The sequence below is a fragment of the Ceratosolen solmsi genome, unplaced genomic scaffold (genome assembly GCF_000503995.2).
Source record: "Ceratosolen solmsi marchali unplaced genomic scaffold, CerSol_1.0 scaffold6, whole genome shotgun sequence".
Taxonomy (NCBI): domain Eukaryota; kingdom Metazoa; phylum Arthropoda; class Insecta; order Hymenoptera; family Agaonidae; genus Ceratosolen; species Ceratosolen solmsi.
In genome coordinates, this window is record NW_011948414.1 from 16,534,596 (window position 1) to 16,561,557 (window position 26,962).

General features: G+C 29.0%; 1 protein-coding gene across 1 annotated transcript in view; it reads right to left on the bottom strand.

The window, feature by feature from the left end:
• The window catches only part of Dhc36C (Dynein heavy chain at 36C), a 29,743-nt gene extending 4,396 nt beyond the window's left edge, over window positions 1–25,347 (bottom strand). Inside the window, exons 1-32 of the mRNA XM_011507518.1 lie at window positions 24,787–25,347; window positions 24,564–24,712; window positions 24,342–24,495; window positions 23,983–24,132; window positions 23,733–23,921; window positions 23,315–23,418; window positions 22,902–23,171; window positions 22,513–22,817; window positions 22,080–22,434; window positions 21,394–21,867; window positions 20,789–21,169; window positions 19,598–20,037; window positions 19,044–19,159; window positions 17,516–18,341; window positions 16,873–17,435; window positions 15,013–15,210; window positions 14,702–14,833; window positions 14,065–14,629; window positions 11,725–12,215; window positions 11,143–11,313; window positions 10,885–11,057; window positions 9,664–10,669; window positions 9,380–9,568; window positions 8,671–9,160; window positions 7,845–8,436; window positions 6,953–7,144; window positions 6,349–6,575; window positions 5,053–5,423; window positions 4,763–4,943; window positions 2,244–2,542; window positions 1,709–1,873; window positions 702–942 (exon numbers count right to left, since the gene is read on the bottom strand). Coding sequence (XP_011505820.1) covers window positions 702–942; window positions 1,709–1,873; window positions 2,244–2,542; window positions 4,763–4,943; window positions 5,053–5,423; window positions 6,349–6,575; window positions 6,953–7,144; window positions 7,845–8,436; window positions 8,671–9,160; window positions 9,380–9,568; window positions 9,664–10,669; window positions 10,885–11,057; window positions 11,143–11,313; window positions 11,725–12,215; window positions 14,065–14,629; window positions 14,702–14,833; window positions 15,013–15,210; window positions 16,873–17,435; window positions 17,516–18,341; window positions 19,044–19,159; window positions 19,598–20,037; window positions 20,789–21,169; window positions 21,394–21,867; window positions 22,080–22,434; window positions 22,513–22,817; window positions 22,902–23,171; window positions 23,315–23,418; window positions 23,733–23,921; window positions 23,983–24,132; window positions 24,342–24,495; window positions 24,564–24,712; window positions 24,787–25,347 — 10,720 coding nt within the window. The remainder of the gene's footprint in view (window positions 1–701; window positions 943–1,708; window positions 1,874–2,243; window positions 2,543–4,762; window positions 4,944–5,052; window positions 5,424–6,348; window positions 6,576–6,952; window positions 7,145–7,844; window positions 8,437–8,670; window positions 9,161–9,379; window positions 9,569–9,663; window positions 10,670–10,884; window positions 11,058–11,142; window positions 11,314–11,724; window positions 12,216–14,064; window positions 14,630–14,701; window positions 14,834–15,012; window positions 15,211–16,872; window positions 17,436–17,515; window positions 18,342–19,043; window positions 19,160–19,597; window positions 20,038–20,788; window positions 21,170–21,393; window positions 21,868–22,079; window positions 22,435–22,512; window positions 22,818–22,901; window positions 23,172–23,314; window positions 23,419–23,732; window positions 23,922–23,982; window positions 24,133–24,341; window positions 24,496–24,563; window positions 24,713–24,786) is intronic.
• Between the last annotated feature and the right edge of the window lie 1,615 nt (window positions 25,348–26,962).

Consider the following 26,962-nt stretch of genomic DNA (forward strand, 5'->3'; position numbering starts at 1 on the left):
TCTCTCTCTCTCTCTCTCTCTCTCTCTCTATCTTCATGACACACTATACATACGTGTTGCGTATTGCGAGGCTATGGACCGCTTAAAGCGTAAGTATACGTACTTTCTTCATCTCACTTACTATTTAACTGCTTACACGCATTCGATTATAAACATAGAAAAATATTGTATGCTAATTTAAGATCTTTATTTACAATTTTGGACATTTATTATGGCAAATTCGATTTAATCTCGGATTTTTGCTACGATGTCGGTGGTATTTTCATCTTATTGAAAATAATAACATTGTAACGACTTAGTCTATACAAGGAATAAAATTTCTGGTTTTATTAACTGATGATGCCCATATCAAGGAAATCCATTAAATTCATCATTCATTAAATTCGTTATTCTAATATACGTATTACGATATTACAAAAGTTATTATTTAATATTTTTTGTAGAAAATCGAGTAACGTAATTGAGAATCTTTAGTAGTAATTTAATGGATAAATTAAATTTCTATAAGATATATTAGAGAAATTCTCCTCTTTGTGGCATCCTTTATAAATTTGAATAAATTACTCTATTAATTATAAATAACGTAATCATCAAAATATATGTAGTACAAGCATGCATTTGATTAAAATGATCTAAACTTGTAAACAATTTTTACATTCTGACTAATTTGACTAAGAGAGAAAGAAATTCATTGTGCATACCCGTAAGATACTTTAGAGCGGCGAATTGAACATCATTATATTGTCCTAAGAAAATCCTTAGTTGTTGCGCGCTGATACGTAGGTCGGTTTCATTGAATTCGTATCGATTATTCCAACCAATTGGTCCAAATTTTCGACGTTCCTGCACAATCGCGTGGAAAAAGCAAAGAGCAAAGAGTAGCTTTTTGAAATTGCTGTTCTGCTTTGGTGTTTCGAAAAATTCCGGCTCACATATCGGGTCCTGTGCCAACGACATTTTATTCAATATCCTCAACCACATTATCCAACATTGCATCTCGTTAATAATATAAATATGAAAATACTTTATCATTTACATTTATCTTTCAAATTTAATACAGAATATTGATTTTTATTACCAACACTATACTCTTACTTTTATTCAATGAAAATGAATATCTCTATGTTTCATATTTATTTGTTTGTTCATTTATTTTTTTAATTATTTTTTATTTATTTTTTTATTTTATTTTATTTTTTTTTTTATTTTTAACACCATAATAACGAAGAATTATTATTAATTTAATTACTTATTTAATCATAAAGCATTAATAATAATATATATCGATATTTCCTTTCCACGCATCTTTATAACTTCTCGAATATTTTCGCGAAATATTGCTTAACATTTTTATCAATAACAACAGTGACCATAATAATGAAAATAATAATAATCATATTGTTAGTATGTTAAATTTTAGAGGATTCACGGACAAATACAGCCAAATGCACATATCTATATAGCCATTTATATATAAGTATTTATATAATTATTAATGAAAGAAATTATCACATAGATATGCAATAAATAACTTTATCGTTGAAAATATTTATTTATATATTCTTAGCCAATGAGATAGTTAGTTAATGATGTGCCAGGATACATAAAAAAAATTCGTGAAAGCTATAGTGTCATCGATAAACATCCTATAATTTATATGATTTAAATTTTTTAGATTAAATAATTTATAATGTCTTTAATCGCGTACCTGCAAATACGATTTTATTATATTTTGTCTCAATCCACTCGGTGGTTCATTCGTTATTTTCACTCCATTTTGTAAAACACTAACGGGGAAATATTCCGAGGGATAACTTGTCAACCACAGTCGGAAATCGGGATGCACCGAGTCCGGTGTTAAATCCTCGCAAATCTAAAATTATTAAATTACATAAAAATATAATACTTTTTTTGTTAATATAAAAATTGAATAATTTGTTTGGTATTTTTCATCACTGAATCGATCATTTTCACATGCGAAAAAAAAGCAAAGTAATTTAAATTTCGCCTGTATTATTAATCAACAAAGCATGATGATATGATTATATGTGCTTTCACTAGCCAACAATAGTACGTATTAAAGTAATTAGCATAATAAATTCAATGTATGCACAAATCAGAAATTATCGACACTCGGGTATTATACGAAAGCGCAGATGCGATTCTATTTTTTGCGCAAACGTATCTCTCACGCAAACAGCTCGCTCATTAAAATAACAACGAGAATACTTCTACGAGAGGACCTTCTCCAACGTGTTCATCCAGCTCTTGGCTAAGTGGCAGTTCTGCAGCACGACCCAGGTGCCGTTTTTAATGGCCTCGTCGATGAGTTTGACGGCAATCGGACCCTGGCCCTGGCCAAGTGACAGCGAACTCAGCCGACTGCCACCGAAGCCCTGGTCCTCGGCGAATTTCAATAGAATGGCCGTGGGATCGGCACCAGGAGTCAGCACAAATATCAGGGGTGCGCAGCTGAACGAATCCGCGTAGGATGAGGCCAAATCGAATGGCGGTGACTCCACATATTTCTTACCAAGCTCCTCTGTGAAACGCGGGATTATCCATTATTATAGGGATCTATGTAGCATGAAAACACGTGTTTAACATCGATTAATGGAATTGGATCAAGAATTTCTTGGGATAATGATGTAAGCACGAAATTTTATCTGGAATATAAATTTCTCGCCACTCGCACACTACTACGCGATCAGCACTTATGATATGGTGATTCGTTGATAATATGAAGCATGAATTTGTTAGGAAAGCAAGGATTGTCCACTCGGTATAGATCATCCGTTATTCGTTAATTTTTTCAATTTACTTGTGAATTTTTACATTCTCCGTGTATATGATGCAAGTTTTTGTTTACCTACATAAGAATATCATAGACTTGAAATATTTATATAAATTGAGAATAAACGATATAAATTTACGATTGATCGATAAAATTCTCACGCTATTTCACTTTATTTAATTATACATTTCTCTCGTAATATTGAAATATATTGAAATTATTTTATAAACAAGTTGTTTCATTTACGTTAAACTATCGTTTCAAGATATTACATTAATATTTCAGTATTTATAATGACGTATGAAATGGCGATTACATTATAAGCAATATATTATATAAATATACATTACTAAAATTATTTAATAGTTTTAAAAGTATTAGCATATTTTTTAATAATATGAATGAAATTTAATTTATAATGTTTTAACATATCTATATATATATATATATATATTTTTTTATCTAAACGTTATTTAGAAAATATCATTAAAATAACGACTATTTTTATTCACTTTTATATTTAAAATAAGAAAATTAAGCGAAAGTGTTATATTTAAATAGTATTACAATGCAATATTAATAAGAAAAAATTTGATTGAAAGTAATTAAATAAGAAATAGTATATCATCGTGCAATAAACATTATCATATAATTAAACAAATTTCATGCTAGGCAAGTGTCAATGTTTATTACATAGCAATTAACAAATATAAAAGGAATAAAATATTACGATGTAAATATTATTAAATCAATAGTGACCTCGAAATAATTATGTAGCACAGTTATTACGTATACATAAAAATATATAAGAATATCTCTTTTTCAACTTTAAACGACTTTTATTAGTTCGGCTATAGATAGATGTTGAATGGATATTATGAGCATTGGTTGGTTGATAATAAGAAAATTACGCGTTTTTTTAAATTCATTATGTCTACTTTGTTGCGATTAGTTCATTCGTAATTAACGGTAATTACTATAGATTGAATCGGATTTATGAACGGACTTAAGCTTTCGCGGTAAATACAGTTATGGACGAATGGTTATATGGATTACAGTCGCGTATTTATTTTTATGACGAACCGTCGAGATTTATCTTGAACTCAAGAAATAAAGAGTTGAGCGAAAATCGTAAGGATTGCCTTTGATTTAAAATCTGATATAAAAAAAAAAAAAAAAAAAAAAAAAAAAAAAAAAAAAAATTGTCTGATGTTACAAGAATCTTCAAAATTACTGTGCGGCAATTCTTTTCATTTAACGAGGAAAATGAATTTAAAATTAAATTGAATTTAAAATTTTTAATTTAATTTAAACTTAACTTCAATGTAAATTTAACAACTAGGTTTTCCGAAATATACATATTTACTTACGAATGATATTTTTTATATATTTATTTATATGTATGAACATATATATATATATATATATATACAAATGTACATATTTTACGGCCTTATATTGAAATTTTGCAAGAAATATTTATAATTACTTTTCTTAATTGTCAATTTTGAAAAGTAATATTTTGTCACTAAAATGTATTAAGATAAGTTTAGTATTATTACTTTTTATTTAAATGAAAACATGGATTTGAAATTACTTTAATTCATTTTAATTAAATTAAATTTAAAAAAAAAAAAAAAAAAAAAACAAAACAAAAAAAATGGGTTTAAAAACATTTTATAATAATAAAATATAATGCGGATAGCATATTGGAAAATTCTAAAATAATATTTATAATCATATATTATTATATTAAGTTGCGTTTAAAATAGAAATTTTACTTTAATTAACAATATTAGTTGAAAATCTAATTTAATAGTCTTTAAAATGTAACAGTAGTACGGAAATTGAATTGTATGTTGAAAAAATTATTCGACATAAATAACAGTTGAGAAAGATTATTTGAAAAATAAATGTTACAATCAATGTTTTAACTTCAATCCAATCAATAAATACTCTATAGCGTACCTTCAATGAAACATTGAACTGCCGGAATAACTTTATCATAACGAAGACAGCGAAGGACAAGTAATTTTTCGAAAAGAGTAAGATTGTCAAACGGAGCTGGATAATTTAGGAAATGAGGATCCGTGGCATCGAAAATTACTTTCCAACTCTCAATGTCTTCTTCAAATGACGAACGTATTTTCTGGAAATAAAATTTTCAACTTTTTGAAATAGCATAATTTTTATTTCCACAAACTATTATAGTTAGAAAAATTGAAATCTAAAGCTTCTTTGAAGTAATTGACGTATACCTCAAAACCGTTAAGTTCGTTCAACCGACAGATTTCATCCCAGGATTTGATTGGGAGCCACTTTGCTGGATTTGGGTAGGGATTTTCGAGTCCGACGCCTCCACTGAGGAAAAATATCCACTTTGTGTTCGACATTTTTCCTTGTTTGTTGAGCAAATTGATAAGGAGAATGAGGGAGAAAAGTAGCTTGTCTTTTTCAAAAAGTGAACGACAGATATTCACATATAATGAATACGTGAAAGACTCTTTTAGATCCTCGAGACGTTGATCTATATCGTCGACAGGCTTCGTATTGCTAATTGTGCTCACGAAAAGATTCACAAACCACACTAGCGAGTACTGGTACATCGGGTCAATGTTGGCTAATGAAGCTTTATAAAAGTACCAATAATTAAATTACATATTGCATATACAATAAATATTTTTAATTTAATAGGATAATGGTAGGGTATGCTTGTATTAATGAAGTCATCGGTATTATATTGTACACGGAGATTTTTTTAGAATTTTAAACTTGTATAAATATTCCAATGCTATTTTACCTTTTATAAAATTATGGGAAAAAGGAGAAAACACTAGTTAAAGAATGAAATAAATCTTCATGATAAACAGATACGATACGATTCATAAAAACAGATTAAATTTTTCTTTTAGCATTAAAAATCTATATAAAAATATTTAATACTCGAGCTTAGAATTAACGTAAAAAGTAAATATTTTAATTTAGAGAAAAAGCATTTATCGTTTATGATAATATAGTTGTAGTTTTAACGTGCGTTTCTCTTTTCTAATATTTATAATTTTGAAAAGTTCTTAAACTTAATTTGTAATTAAAACTACATAAAAAAACTCTATAAAAGTACAATATTTCCTAATTAGTATTATTTGCAATTTATTTTGGAGTAAATGTGAATTTATCATATAGATTAGAAGAGATTTTCAGGTATCTAATATATAGGTAATAATAGAAACGAATGAAATAGTAAAAAATTCTAATATACTTTCAATTTGTATAAATAATTTGACATTTACTATAATAAATTGAGTACCTTTAATACATGAAGAACTGTATAGAGAGTAAAATAGAGAGTAATAGAAATGAAAAATATCGTTAAAAACTTATCATCGACTAGTTTTGATATTTTCAATGCCTCTTAATTATTATTAATAGCTTTTGTATTTGTTATGTTGAGCATATTATGTAAAATTTTGTAATAATAATAATCAACATTGTTTTATATACTTAATAATAGATAGACATGGGACATAAATTAATGCTTTTGTATTATGATTTACCAATTGTGAAAAACAGAATTGTGCTGTAACTGGCGATTATTGTATATTGCAGTCTCGTCTCATCGATAGACTTTTCTGTAATTTCTGCGGAAGCCTGTTTGGCTTTAATTTCGTTAGATAATAACTTTGAGGAACTCAAGATATTAATTGCTGTTTGATCATCAAGAATGTTTTCATCGGATTCCGAAAGAACTGCTAATATTTTATCTTCAATATCGCTCAAAGTTCTGTTGGATTTAAATTTATATTACTCACTTTATTATGATATTACGTTACATTAGACTACTTTATTTTTATACACTTTATATTACTCAAAAATTATTGGAAATTATTCTTCATCCCCAAGTAAATTTGATTTAGTGTCACAAGTACATTCGCTAACCAAATCGTTGATGAAAATAAAATAGTTGAGAACTTACTTAAAAATTACATTAGAAATTATTGTATATCATAATGTTAGTCATTTTTTTTTTTAAAAATTCGTATTCACGTATTTTATAATACATAATACGTAATGAAATCTAATTGTTTATTTCATGTTTTAGTTTCATTTGAATAGTTTGCAATAATTTTTTTTTTTTTTTAACGTTAATTATACATTTACTTTTCATTTTTTGCTCTCTGTGCTATCAACTGATTCTTTTCCGACTCCAAATCTGGTCTTTCTTTAGCAACTACGATTCCCAAAAGTTGATCTTCTAAGCCAATTGGTGTAATCATAAAGTTTATTAATGTCACTTTAACGGTTACTTCCGGTAAGTAATGTGGATTTTTAAGTTTCGTTATTATATATAACCTATTAATCATTATAATTTATTACTTTACTACATATATTAAGCTTATAATTAAACATAACATATATATATATATATATATATATATATATATATATTTGTATTTAGAATAGACCAATACAAAGACTTTTAATAAAAAAATTCAAAAAGAAAAAAAAAATAAAATAAAAAAAAAAATAAAAAAGAGAAGAAGAAAAAAAAGAAACCTCAATGGGGCATGGGAGTAAAGGATGAGACTTAATATATTTTCTTTTCTCGACTGATTTTTAAATATGCTTATATGCTTATTTATTGCACAGAAAATGCTGCCAAGTTTTTTACGCTCGTGCTATGTAACATACGTGTAACAATAAACAGAATATTCGTATTGATAAAAAAAAAGAAGAAGGCTTTACTTAGTCAATTTTCGTCAATGTTAAGCAATTGTTTGTTAAGCAATTGACAAAAGAGAAGTGAATTTGAAAATATAAGGTGCAATTAATTTTATATCATCTTCGTTTAAAATTTTACATAATGTTTAATCAAATCAATGATAGGCATTTCTTACTTTGACTCCTGTTAAGATATTTTGTAATAATATTGTATTTGTAGTATCGTATATCGTATGGGGAGTCGGACGGGGTATTAATTACTGATCACTTAATAAACAAGTCCATGTAATGATGATATAATTGTATTTACAAGCCCTGCGTGCATCCTCACCTGAATTTATCATTATATTCGATTACCGAATCTCCTAATCGAATGCAGTTGGAGCCACTCGATTTGAAAATTTGCTTCAATAAGAGTGGCTCCAGTGCAACGTCCAGCTCTTCGCCAATATTCTCGAGGAGCACTGGCTGGCCAAATTGAATAGCGTTCTCCAATACCCTCATGTAATTCAAATGAGTGAATCTGATTACATGGATGTTTGCGGATTTTTCAAGATTTTTGATCCACTTGTTTGCTTGGCCCTCCGGGTCGATCATCAGAGGCCAGCGTTGGGAATACTTGACGATAATGGCATTGTCGATGGAGAAGAGATCGGTGGGTAGACCGAAGATATTCCAGGCGCGTATCGTCAAGGGCTCGCCCAATATATGAGATAATTGAAAGTCTTGGGTGCATACTAAGTTAAAATTCATGCAAACGGTTATCCATTTGTCGATCTGTTTTTGCCTGTAATAAGCTGTGAAGACGCCGAGATATGCGATGATGCCAGCGCCGATTAATATGTCACCCGTCAAGTTATCGTAACGGATGCCCAGGGTCTTTGCGATTTCGGACCAACGAGTGCGTTCGCCACCCAAGCAGCCTAGAAGAAAATACGGTATTCCTAATATATTCGATCGCCTCGCGAATACAACGACATTCAGGATAATTTATACTATTTATCAATATACAGCAGACGAAATAGATAAATATTAAGCAATTAGTTATTATATAAGCAATAAATAATCGCGACTATATTATTCTATGTACATTTCAGAATTTTGTCGGTAATGTTGCATCAAATAATGACAAAGGCTTACGATGAAATAATACGTACGAATCAAATCCTCAGCCCGTTGGAGCTTTTCTTGACAGAGCGCCACCTCGTCGGTCATCTGTTGATAATCGTTTTGACGACTTTCCAGCAATTTCTGAAGTTCATCCACTGCTTTTTGGACTTCTCGAAGTTTGGCTCGCTTTACTTCAACGCCAGAAATAGCGTAAGCATAGCTGGCTTTAGCTTTTGTTAAGGCGATCTTCTTTGGAGCCACAACTTTGGCCACTTTCTCGTACTCTGACACAGCGATGACCCATTTACATAGACCCTCGCATGCCGTCGAAGCATTACGAATTTTATCAGGATCGAAGTTTGGATTTGTTAGTATGGATGTGCGAATTTTCGTTATTATTCGCTCGGGAATATTGTCTTTGTTAAATGAGAGAAGACTGTCGAGGAACTTGATGTCACCTAAAACGCGCAACGATGGTTTCCAATAATCGTCCACCATTCTTCCAAGTTCTCCCTGTACCCGATCTGGTTTAACATCCTGCGATATTTTGTTTAAATCAACTATTGTTATCTAACTATTGTTATATGATATATAATTTGGGCATATAGACTTGTCTTTAGCGCGGATTTAAGGACTTTCTTTAATATTTGGCTATGCTCATTATTCACGAATCGCTAATAAATTTTACCAATACCAATTAATCATACTCATACAACTAATTGTACTTTAAACGTAAAAGTAATGTGAAAAATTAACCTTTAAAATGCAAATAGCTTCCATGACGAGCTTGACGCCAGCAGGAGGATTCTTCATAGCTTTAACAATTTGAATGTCTTGCGGAGTTAAGGTATTTAGCGCGTGATTAGCTGCATTCAAAATTGGCAAAACTTCCTTCAAATCTGCATTGCACTCGGCTTTAATGGCTTCCGCGGCATCAGCTACGGCCTGAAAAAATTGTTTCCAGTTCGCGCTCACGTTAAATTTAGCCGTGATATCAGGATAATAGTAAAAAAATTATTATAATTAAAATTTTCTTCTACCATTGCCGCTTCCTCGTCCTTTTTAACAATTTGTTCAATTTTCGCGGCTTCGGCTGTTTCTGTTTGAATAGTTTTCAATACTTTTTGAACATCTTTGGTAGCCTCGATTAACTTTGGCTGCAGTTCTATGAGATTTTTCTTCATTTTCTTAACTTCTATATGAGCATTATTAAGCGACTCTAAGCCAACTATAAATTTCTTTTTTCTCCCCAGGACTTCCTTGCGCTTCTGTTGCAATATCTTGATAAACGTATTAATCAATTCCAAATACGACGTGGGCGTTACGTAATTATGCCTCTTGGTGCGTGCAAAAAATTCTTTAGACACGTTTTGCGTCGATGTATGAAAAATCTGGCACATGTCGATGCAGGCTGATTTCTCGCTGGCCGAGAGCTCAATTTTATCTAAAAACTTAGTAGCTACGGCGGTCAATGCGTCCTCGGGCCACGGCTGCAGCCAATCTATAGTGCAGCAATTAACAAGGGCGGGAAATTTGCGAATTCTAACGCGAAATTTATCACCAATTGGCGACATGGATATTACGACGTGCAACTGGTCTTTAAGGATTTGAAGGAACATGTTGAAGAGAGCATTGGGAGTACCATCGGTTTGCTGAGATTTGTCACGCTGTCGATCAATCTGCCGCATCTTTTCGCAGATGTCAATTTTCTCATCCGAGGTAAATAAATTGGGCACTTCGCCGGAATTTAACAAATTGCTAATATCCTCAAGAAACGATTCCTCTTTTATTTGAACGTCGGTAAACAAGAAGACCACGTGCTGTTCAAACCAGGCTGTCTTGCATAAAATGTCCTTCAAATCGTCGTGCCATTCGGTAACGCCGTATGTCTTTGAGATTTCAATTTGAAATAAATCATAATCAGAGATATGAGCAGCCAAGCGCGTCAATGATTGACATCCAGAGCCGCCAACTGCAATAAGCAGAGCATGACTACTGGGTTGCATCAGAATTCGATTGATTTTCGAAAGATGTTCGATCGCAAATCTAGGAAATGCAAATAAAAACATAACATCTTTTATTATTTGAATTATTATTATGTCGATTTATTTGAATATTATATTATTAATTAATTAAAAAATATATTTAATCGAATTAGTTGAAAGTTTATAATAGAGCGTTTGGTAAATCGTCATAGAGAACTTACGCTGGGCTGCTTTCAAAATTACTTCACTTTAACAATTAAATTACAAGGGCCTTACCTAAAAAGTACTAGATTCATTGGTTTCTTAGAAACGGCATTATATTCTTCCAAATATTGGTCCACAACTGATGTCAATTTATCTATATTCGATACTTCCGAATATAGTTTCGTATCAGTATTAGGCTCTTGAAAATTGCAATATATTAGATTTCTCAATTCCAAGTCGGTAATCTATGACATATGCAATGCGTTTATTTAATATTACCATTTATTTGTAATTTATTGTTATTATTATCTGATTCAATGATGATATTACGGAATTAGATTCGCTAGCGAAATCCGAAAATAGTTCATCTAAATTCTCTTCCATTCTGTTTAACAATACATTACGAATGTTTTCAACTAGCCAAGTATTATCGGCATCGTCGACTAAACGATCGCCATATACTCTAAGTAATTCATGAACCCATAATCTTTTTAATTGTAGCTATAAATAAAAGAAATCCTTTTATTATTATAAGAATATTACAAAGAAACTTTTTTTTTTCTTTTTTTTTCTTTTTTTTTTGGTTTTGTTTTGTTTTGTTTTTTGTTTTGTTTTGTTTTTTTTTTCTTTTATGATCAATACATAAGGATGATAATTATGAATTAATTTCTGAAAAATTCTAATAAACTGTCTTATTGTATGTAATCATACGACACTTTCATTTAAAACAATTTAAAATAATAGAAAATGTCCCTGTATATAATGTATTATCTGAAAATCTAATGAAATTTATCGTATAATTTTCTACGAGATATATTGAAGTAGCTTTTTTTTGAGTTTCTAACGAAACAGATTGTTTTTAAAAATTCTTGACAAATTAACTCGATACAATTATCTAAGGATAAATGTTACCAGATTGCCTGTCGATGCTGGGCTTGACAATAATATTCCTTGAATAACTCTTGAGAAATCTCGGAGATTGAATAAGTAATGGGATTTCGTAGGAGTTGGTAAAAGAAACTTCAAAGCGTCTTTATAGACATCCAAAGTCCCTCGAACGATCTCGTCAATGTAGCTTTGAAAAATTTCGGGAAAATTTTGAGCATCAATGTGCCAGGCAAGAATTTTACTGAATATTGTAACCATAACATCATCTTCGAATTCTGATATACATAATGTGAAGAAATGCCGCTTAAATCGCGGCGTCACGTCCTTTCCACTAGAAGGTGGAAGCATCGCACATATTGGCTGCATATTTACAAGTCGCGTTGGCACCAGATTTTTACGATCATACCAATTACTGTGATCCAACCATTGCCGAAGCAATTCGATTGGTGGTTGCGCTCCATATTCTTCTTTTTGTGAAATAGAAACATCGTCCACGAAAATTACCCAAAATTGGTCTGTAAAATTAAAATGCAAAATTTCAATTTTATTTCTATTTTCGCTCTTAGTTTTAATAAAATAGCATTTTAAAAGAATTATTATAAAAAAATTCATTTAACGTCATTGTAATTCTTCGTCGAATGATTAATTAATAAATTAACGAGTGAATTATTATAGTGGATGGAAGAACAGGCGCTTTCAGAAATGACATATATATTTATTTATATGTTTAATGTAAAAAATATTGAAATTAAAATACGACAAATTCAATGTTGAAGGGATTACTTACTGTACATCTTTACATTATTTACATTTTAAAAATATTTTATATTCTTAAATCTTATAATTCTTCAATTTATATTTTATAATTTATAATTTTTATACTTTACAATTTCATAAATTTCAATATTATATCTTATAATTGTAAAATTATTATCGATATTCCGGTCATTATCGTTTGTATCCAATTATTGCAATTAAATTTTTATTTAATTTTTTTATTTAATGTCAGGCATGTGGACAGGCAGAGTATGCATTCTCGTTATATCATATTAATTATACGGAAAGGTTAAACAGAGAGTTAACGTGGTCATTAATTAAAACACTCGAGAAACGCCGCGCCCAACGTTTAAAAATAAATATGTAATTAATCGATAAGACGTTCATTGAAATATAAGTGACTAACAAGGCTTTCGCGATCGCTAGTTATTTACTTAATATCAATACTTGGTATTTTGTTTACAATTCATACGTCATTTTGAATTTGATCGTTCTATTATAAATGAAATTTTCTAAACATCTTATTGTACATTAGCTATTATGATCATTCTATATAAGTAATGCCCACGATAATTACCTACTCAAGTAAAAATACTATTAATTTCATCTAAATTTTAAATATAAAATAACACTTAAATTTAATTTTAATATGACATTGTATAATGAAAAAAGTGAAAGAGAAGCGTTTACAGATATATGAGAGTTATCATTTAGATATCGACAATTCGGTAAATGTACATTAATTTTCCAATATTCTCGTTAGTCGGTAACTTAATGTTAAAAATTCGTTAGTTATCCTTAAATCGTCTATAACCAGAAATAATTGTTTTTTCTTTTTCTTTATTTCTTTCTTACTTTGAGAATAATATTCAAAACACGAACTGTTTTATATTTCGCGATTCTATTGTTAACAATAAACGTAAAATATCTTGGCTTAAAAAATTACAAAAGAGATTTCTTTTTAAAAGAAAAAAGAGATATTGGTTTTAGAGAATGTAATATATCTGTTTGATGATGGGTTGTAACGTGCCAATTACTTTTATCACATGCGTACCCTTCATTGCGATTTCATTGTTCGTTTAAATGAATTGAAATCTCAGTTTTTTTTTACGGCATTGCCTCATTTTTATTTACTTTCAATTTCGAAAATGAAGAGAAAGAAAGTGCATGCAATAGTGAGAGCAAGGGTGAGAATGAGGGTGAAGATTGAGAGTGAGAGTGAGTTTGTGTGTGTGTGTGTGTGTGTGTGTGTGTGTGTGTGTGTGTGTGCGCGCGCGCGCGCGCGCGCGAAAGACAGAGACAACGAGAAGGTCAATATATAATAGAACAAAAGTTCTTTATTCTTTGAATAAAAAAAAAAAAAAAAACAATTTAATTTTATATTTTTACATATATTCGATAATTTTTTAGTCGGTAAAAGTTGGCAAATATCATAGTATGACATTTCAATTAATGATATTATTATATTATAAGAAAGCTTACGATATTTGCATAAATTTTGACTTATAATATATAAAATTACGCATACAAATATAATAATAAACGGTAAATAATGCGTTAAATAATTGGAAAAAAAAAAATTCTTACCAGGAGGAGCTCCGTAAACTGATTTTCTTATTTTATCCAATTTGCTCATTATTATATCTTGTATTTGATTTGCCGTCGTTTGCGCAGAAAATGTTATAAATAATGTTTTATAAACATCTGGATTAATTTTATTCAGTAAAAAGTCTTTAATATAAGCAGATTTTCCAGTTCCAGTTGGACCAACTAGAAGTACTGGTTTTTGGTGACAAACGAGCATTTTAAATAAGTAGAAATAGCGAACTGTTTCAATGGTCGAAATAATAATTTGATTAACTGGTATATCGCGAGGAATTGGTGGATCATTAAGAAGATCATCCGTCCATAATACCCACTTTCCTTTTCCCTCTTTAATGAATTTATAATCATGTACGAGTCCTTCGGCGGGAATGCTATTCACATACGATTTTGTGGGATTTACTATTGTATCGGGCAAGAAGAATAATTCCTTGACATCCGAAGGTAGCTCATTTTCAATTAAACCACGAAATAATATATCAAATTTCGATCGATATGATACGAAAATTGTACTGCTCATTGCCCAAATACAAGAAAAGAAAAAGCAACCCTAAAAATGATCAAATTACGATATTTTATAAATAATACTGTATTATTATTAATACAAATACATTTTACGTACCTCAATTTGACCTCTTATATCTAAATCCGAATTATTTTCAATATACGATACATTTTTAAAATCATCGCTGAAGCAATCGAAAAAATACATTACAGAGCGCACTAAGTTCGCGTCTGGCATACTTATGATTTCCTAACAAAAATGTATACACTTAAAAATTTATTTAAACAACTATACCTATTAATATAGGCATTTTTACTCAATATAATTTCTACCCGTGCATTTATCTAATTATAAAAACATTGTAATATTATGAAAGCGTTGTTATTTATTTTTTAATTTATAATTAATGTTTGTATGATATACGTTACCTTAACGTCACAACGATGAATGAAGTGTAATATAGCTGAACAAAATCGAAGAAACATATCCTTCAAATGGTTCTTTATATGGCCACTTAAAGTCTTTGGTAAAACGTGAAACCATGATTGTAAAAGTGGTTCCCAGCCTAGAGAAACGGGCTCCATATAAATCATGCCACATCTTGATACCGTTGCAGGCGATGCTACCTAAATAAATTATTTTACCAAACCATTAAATTTCAGTCCAAAAATTTTTCCCTCCGAATTACTTACTCTTATCATTTTTAACACCAAACACATTATATAAGATTACATATACATTTCATATACGTATATGGGTGCGTTCGTGTGCGTGCACGCGTCTAAATATACTCAATATACGTAATAAATTAATAATAGACGTATATGTATTAATTCAATAAATCAATAATACTTGTATTGGAAGTGTATTAAAAAAGAAAGCGGTATACGGCTATCAATGAGCACAAAACAAAACAATACAAAACAAAAACAAAAACAAAAACAAAAACAAAAACAAAAACAAAAACAAAAACAAAAACAAAAACAAAACAAAAACAAAAAAACAAAAACAAAAACAAAGACAAAGACAAAGACAAAGACAAAGACAAAAACAAAGACAAAACAAAGTACAACAAAGACAAAACAATACAAAACAAAACAAAACAAAGTACAACAAAAACAAAAACAAAACAAAACAAAGACAAAACAAAAACAAAAACAGTTGATAAAGGGTCTTAAATAAACTCGGTCAAAACTCTAATTAAATAAACAGGCTAATAATGTAGGCTAATTCACTTGAATGGCGCATTAGCTATTATTGCACACTGTCACCTCTAACCCATTTGCCTATAATTGTGTAACCAGAATCAATGAATAATGTGCGATGGTCGTAGCTAGTCTCTACAGAATTTTTACCAAAATATTAGATGCGTTTGCATTTTAATTCTGAATTCTTGTCTTACTGCTCTAACTGGTAACTTGGTTTCGCGTTAATAATAAGCAATGCTTGCTCGAGTTACTCGAATAATTGGTTATTTACATACAATGGACAATAGTAATGGACATTTTTCAAATAATTTGTTAAGTATTATAAATACATCTCTTTAGAAATGTTTCAAAAAAAAAAAATAAATAAATAAATAAAATAAAAAATAAATAAATAAATAAATAAATAAATACATGGTTTTATAAGTTTTATTTCAAGGATTTTCTAGACGATTATATGAATTTTGAATTAATTAAAAGTTTCTTTATTATCCAAATATACTGCTATTATATAGCGGGTGGTAAAATATTAAGCTATCATACGTAAAATCAATAAGGGCTTAAAATTTACTATTAAAATATACTATTATTTTCAATTTAGAATTTTTAACAACCAACTATCAACACTTTTTTCGAAGATATTTACTCGAAATTTCGTTATAAATATATATATATATATTATTTTTAATGTAATATCATTTACATATATAGAGAATAAAAAAAAATTCTTTAAGTTTAATACGTTTCAGAATTTGCTCGAAGAATATTTAAACTCTAATAAATAATTCAATCGCTAATAAATATTTTCGAACATACTGTTTCTTCTTATTCGTAAAGAATATAATTTGATTGAAAAAATTATAGGCACATAAATAGTTTTAAAAGAATAATCCTATGTTTATTTTAAATAAGTAATGAAAGAATTCAATAACTTATATATATTTATAAGTTCAAGCTTAAATAAATGTCAATTGTTTGTTCAAAAAGCAACAAAAATCAAAATATTCAAAAGAATGTATGTATAAATTCTTGTAAAACTAAATACTTTTTTTTCTCTCTGAAACTAAATAAAAATGTACTCACTTCAAGATCCATTGGTTCGAAAATTAAATTCGTGGTTGATGCCAATTGAATAATTTCCCCAGACATGAGACATAATTTCTTATTATCATCCAATACTGTGTTCATATTCTCAATCCAAATAGCATCGACAGGGCCGTCAAATATCAACCATTTTCTATTTGCATTTTGAGACGTAGCAAAGGCTCTGTAACTAACGGCTAAAATTCCATCTTTCCATTCGTGGGAAGCAGGATCAAATTGCCCATAGAGTTGGCCCATAGTTATGGATTTCGGATTGATAACAGTTATTTCGACGCGATGCTCATCCATCAAACCCTTCTCTTCGAGTATACGCAGGGCATCAGCGAGTATTCGATAGGCCGAGGTTTTCCCACCAAATGGCAAACCGACGATCATGAAGCCGTGCCTGACTATCATCATTTCATATATTTCCTGAATTTTTTTCAGAAAGAAGTCTGTGCACTGAAGATTAGCTGCGATACAAGCCTCTTTTACGCAAGCATTTAAATATGTATAGTCGGGATCAGGCAATTTGACATTTGGAAACAAATCCGAAGCAATACCTGCAGATTGGCAACAAAAAAAAAACCACGCACATATATATATATATATATCGATCATATGTAGATCGATAGATAAATACCTCGGAATAATGGCAAATCTTGGCTAAGAAATTTCGGTAAATTAACATCGTTGATACTTCTTAGTAGTAGTATGTCTTCGGATTCTTCTGGATATCTCAATTTCAAATTTCCTGCTGCAACTAGAACAGACTTCACTGCTCTCATGCCATAATCGTAATGACATTGACTACTTAGTTGCTCCGAACAAAGTTTATAAGCCGTAACAATTTTAATCGACAGTGGTCGACCATTGTAAAACCCATATGAGTATAGAGTATTTTCAGATATAAGAGCATAATCTGGCACCATCATAGCTACAGATCTAAATAAAGCTTTCAAATTATCTGGCAACTCTGATCTTCCTGCATATCCTGGATTCATAGTAATAAAGACAGCACAACTTGGATCCAATGAAATTTCTGTGCCTTCAAAGAACATCTTATCGTGTCCCGAGTTTATTCCTCGTTGAATTGTCAGAATTTGTTGAGCGACGACAGAAAGTACCTCAAGATCAATACGGTTGAATTCATCAAAGCAAGACCAAGCTCCACAAGAAGCCAATCCCTTGAAGAATTTACCCAAAGCGATATAATCTAAACCGTCGGAGCAATTAAATACGACGCACTGCTTGGCCACAGCCTTAGCCAAATCTTTCGTAGTTTCGGTCTTTCCGGTACCAGCTGGGCCTTCGGGCGCACCTCCCAAATGTAAACTTAAGGCACCAAAAAGCGTACGATAGCACCTATCGGTCAAAGGAGTTATAACGAGACGTCCGGTATTACCCAGGTACTCATACCCGTAACCCAGGTGTGAATTTATCATGTACGTCCACATATTATCATCTTCCTGAAATTAATAATAATAAGATTATGATGATTAGATTTTTCAATTTTGTTCTAATAATGTTAATATTCTCAATCACGTGGTACAATTGCAATTTAATATTTTAATTGCATCATTGTAGATTATGATAGTAAAGTGTAATAAATTAAATTAAAAAAAATAATATACATATATATATATATATATACCAGGTATATTCATTTTGTTTTATGAAAAATACTAAATAACTGTTTCATTTATATATTTCATAATTTGGATTTTAAAATTGACACTTAATAAATGAGCATTTCCCAACCCGATTTAAATATTCCAATTCAATAAGTAAATAAATAAATAACTTAACTTCACACGCCAATTCAAAGGGAATTTAAACAAGATATTAATTCTATATTTCGTTAAAATTTTATCTTTTTTTATTTAACATATATCTTAAATCATAATCTTAACATTGATTTATTCCAAATTATCATGATTTACTATGGAATTCTTATATTTTTAAAAGCTTATTCACCCAATTATAAAATATATAATGATTTTTTGATCTTTTTAAAATTTTTAAATGAATAATTATGCTTTTATCCGAATGCAATGGTGCTCGATTATTAATGACTTATTAATTTATAATGACGACGCCCATATCGGATATCGTCCGATTAATTAAGTTTAAAAAAAAAAAAAAAAAATGAAATTATAAATATTCTTTACCATCCAATAATATCTAAGTTGAGAAAGCCAGTTAAAATCATTACTATCTACAACATTGTTGTTGCATAAGTCAAGAAGAACATCTTTACCATGAACATCTAATGTTACCAGTGCCTCTAAAAATAATAATTTATACTGATTAGTACTTCGGATTACATGATTCTTTTAATAAATCTAACTTTAAGATTATTTATTTACTTATTTATTTATTTTTTAATTTTTTTTTTTTTTTTTTAAAGTTTGTTAAAAATACGTAATTATTAATGATAATGGAGAGACAATTCATTATAAGACCCATTATATATGTACTATTATTAAAAAATTATATAAATTCGCGATTTTTATCTTACTTTTATTGGTGAAATTATTCTATTTTACAGTTTTTATCTCAAAATATAGCCTCGATATGTACAAGATAATGTTTTTTTTTTTTTTTGTATGAAATATGAAATACCATCTTAAATATTTTAAAGCGAATTGATTTCTTTGCAGTTACAACGTGTTTGTTGTAATGAAAAGTGCAAATGCATAAATGAATCGTATGCCTGACCCACCTAGGGTAACTCGATTCTGCTTGGATAGTTTCCCTCGTATGATCAATATGATGTCATGGAGCTCCTGCTGGCACTGTTGGTAGTACCTCTTGAGTCCTTCGAGGCCCTCCTCCCTCATAGCCTGCTCGATTTGTAAGGTCCAAAAGAGCTGGCCGACACAGAGGACCGTTTGTCCGGGCCATTCGAGAACCCAAACTGTTCGCGGCTTCGTCGGATAAGCGTCGATGGCCTTATTCACTCTGTCCTTTATGCTCTTTTTCATGCCAATTTCAAGGTCGATGAGCCACTTCTCTACCTGACCGCGTGCCGCTACCGTCGAGATTATGTCGCAGAGGGGCACCAACTCACCCTCCGACGAGCCCATCTCGTACACGTTCAGGTCGTCGTCGAACGTCAGTTTGGCGATACCCTCGAAGCACTTTTTCAAGTGGGGCTGAACTCTGTAGAAATACGCCAAGTTATAGGAATTGTAGGAATCGTTTTCCGATAAAATTGCAGTTGTTAAGTCAAATTAAGTTAATTAAGTTAAGTAAATGCGAAGCCACTAAAATCAACTCCCATATTAAATGCTGTGATTAGTAATTTGTAAATGATTCGATAAGCAACAATGATTGACAAAATTTACCGATAGAGCTCGAATGTTTTCCAAATGCAAAAAAAATTAATCAAAATGTCTATTTGTGTCATTTGATTGCGAATAATAAATAATATATGCTATATCTAATATGCTATATATAATACAGTTTATTGTTATTGAAAAATTATTCTATGGGAGATGATAATGGATGGACTATTTGATGTGGTAGCAAATAAAATATAGCCAGTAGTTCCAACTACTAACTATAAAGTATATATTATAATCATTATGCGTTTGTACTTTTTCTTTTTTTTTTTGCTTTTTTTTTTTCAATTTTGTTCCGCCATTATAGCACTGTTGCAATATCAAAATGTATCGACATAAAGAACAAACAGTAAAAGCTCTATCGAACGAATAATGATTATGAAGAATGAAAAAATCGTATTTGAATGCTCGGTAAGCCTCGTGAATTTTATTTTTACAAATTTATCATTAGTGTAAGTAAGAAACAATATATAAGATGAGTCGAATTTCTTATAATAAATACAAATTAGTGAAATATCAGGCGCTCGTGTACTCGTGTAATGTTTAAAATTAAAAATCAAAGGACATACCGTGTTGGATCTCTAGTTTCCGATAAAATCTCCAATAATTCATCATTCGATAAGAAAAAAAATCTTGGAAATATGAGACGTTTCTTTTCCAAATATGCGTTGAGACCTTTTTGAATTAATTCGAGCAAAGCATAATTCTTCTTTAACCTTTCCAAAAGTTTCTCAATCTCGATAACCGCTAAGACACGCGGATTGTTTAAAATATTTTTCATTATGTCTTTCCACGACTTGTCAACGACGGAGAACTTTTTTCCTTCCTCCGGCATTTGTTGCTGTATGTCCGGCGATGAGAAAATTGGCTCGAGATACATCCAGGTACTTTGAACAGCTAGCCACTGATCAAGTATACTTTGTAGCAAAGAAAGTTTTCTCTCCCAAGCTCTACATACGAATGTAAAAGAAAATCGTTTTATTATTCAAGTGGTATGAACCAGAAAAAAAAAAAAGGACACTTCATTTTATGTCGTTACATTTAATATAAAGTTATTATTATTAAACATTTGCGTTGCATTGTAAAGTATACCGTGGATTATTCTGCATTAATTGCAACTAAATCTTTAATAATAATCTTACTTATGTGTTGAATTAGAATTGAGAAAAATTACAAAATTTGCTCCTCAAATGGTTTCATATATAATGAATTCTTCATGATCATGGATTTCATAATATGATCGTCGAGCGTCAATTGAATATCGTCAACTGCAGAAACAACATAAGATCCGCTATCTTTATAAGGGCTTAGGGTAAAATTCACATCGACCCAATTTTTCTCCATCTTTATTAAAGTTTTTTCTAAAGTATTTTCTTTGGACGCTGATTCGGCAATACTCTCAAAATTTTCAATGAAACCGTCAAGATTCATGTCCAAGACTCTTTTAAGCGTCATACTCTCGTCAACTTTAATTTTAAATCCTACAATCTCCGATATTTCCTGCCAATGTCGTTCTTTCAGTCCAGGATTTCCTAGAGTCATTATTATGGGCATACGATGCTTAAAATCTTCCATTTTCGTGCGAATGCTTATTGCGAGTCGTTTTGGCGCAGTTTCGGAAAAGGTTTTCTCAAGTTTGAATATTGTTCTGAAATTTATATTTAGCATTGAATAAATTGCCTAATTAAATTATTTTCAACGTCTTTTCTAAAATAACAAATAACAAACAATAATAACTTATATTGTATGGAGTTTTTATTTTACAACGAGACTATTTCAACGCCAAATATTCGTTTCAAATATTATAATGTTAATGCTAATTTGAGACAATAATTCAAATATAATAGGAGGTTTAAACACCTGAAACCTGCAGATACGTCGTTCTCAATTTCTTCAGGATCGTACGAGCCAATGGTCGATGTCGTCCACTTTTCATATTTCGATAAAAAGTCACAGCCGCTATCGTACAATTTTTTATACGGGGCTAAACGTTGAGCGATCTGTCTTCTTAAAGGATATTGCGTAGTTTTCCACTGGTATGCAGTTTCTTCTTCATTAAATTTATCAATTTTTTCCATAGCGCTTATCAGTTTATTATCTAAATTTTGTGCCTTTCTCTGATATCGGAATATGTCTTCAATGTCTCCAAAATATTGATATTCTTCGACATGCTTAGCTTGGTTATCTAACTCCTTGTTAAACTTCAGATACCTTGCTTCATTATCAATGATAATTATTGTTTATAATTATACACGCGTTTAATTAGCTTAATTATCTATAACTTTTCATTTACCTTTAAGTGACTCTTGAAATTCTTGGGTTTTCTTTTCAATAAACAGCTTATTCTTCTCTACAATTTCTGACATCTTATAATACCATTGAAACGCTGTATTATTGTTGCGAATTTCATCATTAGTTAGGAGCCAATAATTCGATAAAAATACTATATTTTCAAGAACATCGTACAGTTGTTCTTCTAACAGTTTCAAAGTATAATTCTCAACGTTTTTCATAAAATCAATCATGTCCATTAATGCTGCAGTATTTTGCGGAAAGCTATTAGCATATTCTGCTATCGATTCATACTCCGTAATAATGCTAAAGGTAGATGCAATCACTATTAATATCTTTGAATATTAAATAATTAAATACTTAAAACTTTTCAGACATCATGATTATTACGTTTTTACTTTTTGTTGATATTGGGAAACTAATACATTAAGCAACATATCCTTTAAATGGATAATATTATTAATTACTGTTTCTAAGAACTCCTTTCGATTCACTTCAAATAAGGTCGTAAGAATGGATGTATCATTGTCGATGAAAATTCTATTTTGAAGATTATAATAATAATCAATCAATTCTTCATACTCTGAGAAAGTATTTTTTTCATTTTCTATGAAATCTGTCACTTTTGCCAATTCTTGACCGTCAAAGAATTTCCTATACCTTGATAAAGTTTATATATATATGCATAAATTTATATTAAAATTGTATTTACATTAAAATGGTTCAAATGATTTCACAATTAAATGTATTTTATTTCATTATTTTAATATTTCTTCTTTTTTTTTTTTTTTTTTAATACATACTTTTCAAGTTCTTCTATAGTTGACATAGGAATAAGGGTTTGTTCTTGAATCAATTCAGCGATTTGTTGTTTATAATCGTCAATAATATTGTAAGAGATACTTGGCTATAAAAGTTAATGAATAATCAAGTACTTTTATACGTAATTTTATTTATCTTACATGTATAATACAAAATTCATTAATAATGGTAAAATATTAGAAATAAATATATATTCATCATTCGTTAAAAATGAAAATAATCGAAAATATACAAATATATAATAAATAATTAAAGGGATTGAGATGATGGTTTTAATAAAATTTATTTAATTTAATTATTAAAATTTAATATATATATATATATATATATATATATATATATATATATATATATACATAGATGATAATAATAATAATTCCATATAATATTGTAGTGTACCTTGAGGAAAGTTTGAGGGCCGGACCAGTCGAGAAAAAGCTGAGTTTCAAGTTTTTCAAAAACCATTGTTGCATCACTCATTACGTTTAGAACGTTACCAATAATGTTTTTATAATATTGAAAAGGTGGATCGAAGTATATTTCGTTAGATTTAACGATAACATTAATCTTATAGGTGTTACTAGATTGCTATTAAAAATTAAAAATTTTTTAAAAAAAGTATATGATTTAAAATATAAATATAAATTACCTGTACGTTAAAAATGTAGTTTAGAAAATCCTGAAGGCTGCGTTTGAACAATGACAAAAGTTGCGATTCCATTAATTTAGCAATACAGTTAAAAAAACAAATAAATTTTTTATGGTTAAGAGGACTAGGTACCAAATTTTTTCTGCTATTCTAAAACGTATTAAAGAATTTAAAATTTTATACGTTCACAAGCTAAAAACAAAAACTACGTATACAGATTCATTTCATAACAATTCTAAATTACAAATAATTTTACATTATTAATAATTAAACGATTTTATAATATTTAATTGAAATTGAAACAAAAAAATTATAAACAATAATTATAATAAATCGTTAGTCTTATTATATATGCTTACTATTAAAAATATTTCTTGTATACCGCCAAACCAATGAATTTTTAAATATTTTATAGCCGTGTGAACTTGTTTATCGATGGTACTCTGAAAATCCATTAAATCCCATGGTCCCGAATGCTCTTTTATCTCTTGAATATTAATTAATCGAAAATCACTGCCAAAAATAATTGATTATTGTATAATGGAATATTAAATTGCTTTAAAGAAAAATAAAATTATCACTTAAAATCTTGGTTCCAAAAACTCCAAGAAAACTTCATACATGGATTAATTAAATTTAAATTTTGCTTAATATTTGCCTTACGATGAATGAAATATCTCGAAAAATTATGTGGAAATTGTTGTTTAAGACGAGTAATTAATAGCGTCGGCTATATAAAATAAGACAATACCAAATATAGCACATATTTTTAAAAAAATATGATTCGTTTATTTTATAGTTCACCATTGATTCGTGTTTTGATCGGTTTTGAAAAGCAAAATCAATAGTCAATCTCTTTAATGTCAATAAATACTCCTCTTTAATTTCACTTAGTAGCTCTTCCACTAATTGATGAAATGACTCTTTGTGCTTCTTGGAAATTAATAATAAAATATTTTTTATAATAATTCGATCTATCGGAGTGATATATATCGTATTCAATCCATTTTGAATATAATAATGAAACCGAGATGTATCTTTATCTTGAATAATATTTGATTGCTCCTTGGTGTCTAATTCGGGCTTTATAATTAAATTAATAATACGTCTTCTGAATTCTACTTTTTTTACGCGCATCGTTGTGAATTTAAGTCGTGGATCTACGTCGTTATATTTTATTTTTGCATCGCTTACTTTCTTTCTCTTAAAAGAACATTCATCAAATATTTCTGATGAAACAGAAATTTCATTCGTATCAACTGCGCTAGTCGTTGATTGCAAGGATTTGAGCAACTCGTGTGATGTTCTATTTGTTGTTGCTGACAATATATCAATTGAATGATCTAAAAATTCTCTTTTCGACATAATGATGTAAATTGAAGATCTGGTGCCAATATTAAATGCCCATAATTATTATAAATAAATTTAATCTAATGATTAGTTAAATCGAATCAATATTATAACTTACAAATTGTGTGATAGATTATATTTAATAATTTGATATTAAATGATAAAGATATTCTCGATCATTCTTCGAGCACTTTTATAATATTTTCCTTTCAATTCCTCATCGATTCATAATTTTACTTAACATTCTACAACAATATTAACTTGTTTGCTTTACCTCAGTTATTGCGCAGTTGGCTCAACCTATATATATATATATATATATATATATATATATATATATATATATATATATATATATATATATATATATATATTATATTAAATTCAATAATAAATTTTATCAATCTTATTTAATAGAGAGCAATTTATGAGTATATATTTTTTATATTGAGAAGATATTAGTTTGTGCGGTTGTTTAGCCTAACTTTTTTGTACAAAAATTACAATCGTCATTCTCTTTGTACAATTAAATAGAATCGCGAATTCGTTTCTTTCTTTCTTTCTTTCTTTTATTGTTTTCACTACATTAGTCTACTAATACATTGAAAATGTACGTGCAAAGAATGTTTAATTCTTTTCAATGATTTTATTTCATTATTCCCTTTCTTCCTTTCTCTCGAATTTTATATATATAATTTTCTTTTTTTTCCTTTTTTTTTTCTTATCAATTTAAAATTAAATTAAAAGTACATTATCGAAGATTTCAGAAAATTAACTTCACAAACCCATATAAATTACATTTGTTAATTTCAATAAATTACTATTTTATCCGATGTGTTTGAATAATTTGAAATTACTAATTTAAAAAATTTTATAGAATTTTATAGAAATTTTATAGAAAAATACATTTACAAAATTATTCCAAGTCCCATATTAGTTTTTGGTATTTTATTTTTAAAATAAATATAACTTCATAGTTTATATTTATTCATATTTATTAAGTATTGATTTTATTTGTGTATTTGAAGGAAGTGATTATGATGAGTTATTTATCAAATACCGATAAATGATTTAATCGTTAAAAATATTGTGAAGAGCAAAATTTTTACTAAATATTGTGAAGGCATAATTATTATAGTTGTTAATTAATTATAATTATAACAAATTATCTATGTAAGATAAAAGCTTAAAAATGACTTGATTATTTAATAAAACTGTAACGTTTCAGCATTTGTTAAAAATTATCTTCTATAATAAACATAGATAGATTATGAGTGAGAGTGGTTTGAGAATGAAAAGGAATTTATATTATGTCAATTTTTTTTTTTTTTTATTTTTTTTTTTCACAAACTTGACTCAATTGTTATAGGAATTTGGTAAAATTAATTACACTATAAGTACAAAAATAATAATTTGAGAAAGCTTCCGTACAGTTAATTAATCTCTTGTGTATAACGTAATTATATAAACATTATCTGTAATTTTCAAAAAGAATTTTCTACAAATTTCACTATTACAATAGAATGTTAAAATAGTATTATGTAAAAGTAACTTCTTTTTCTCAAAATAACAAACGTCATTAAACAATTAATAATGAGTCTCATTACTACGTAATACTTGATTTACGAAG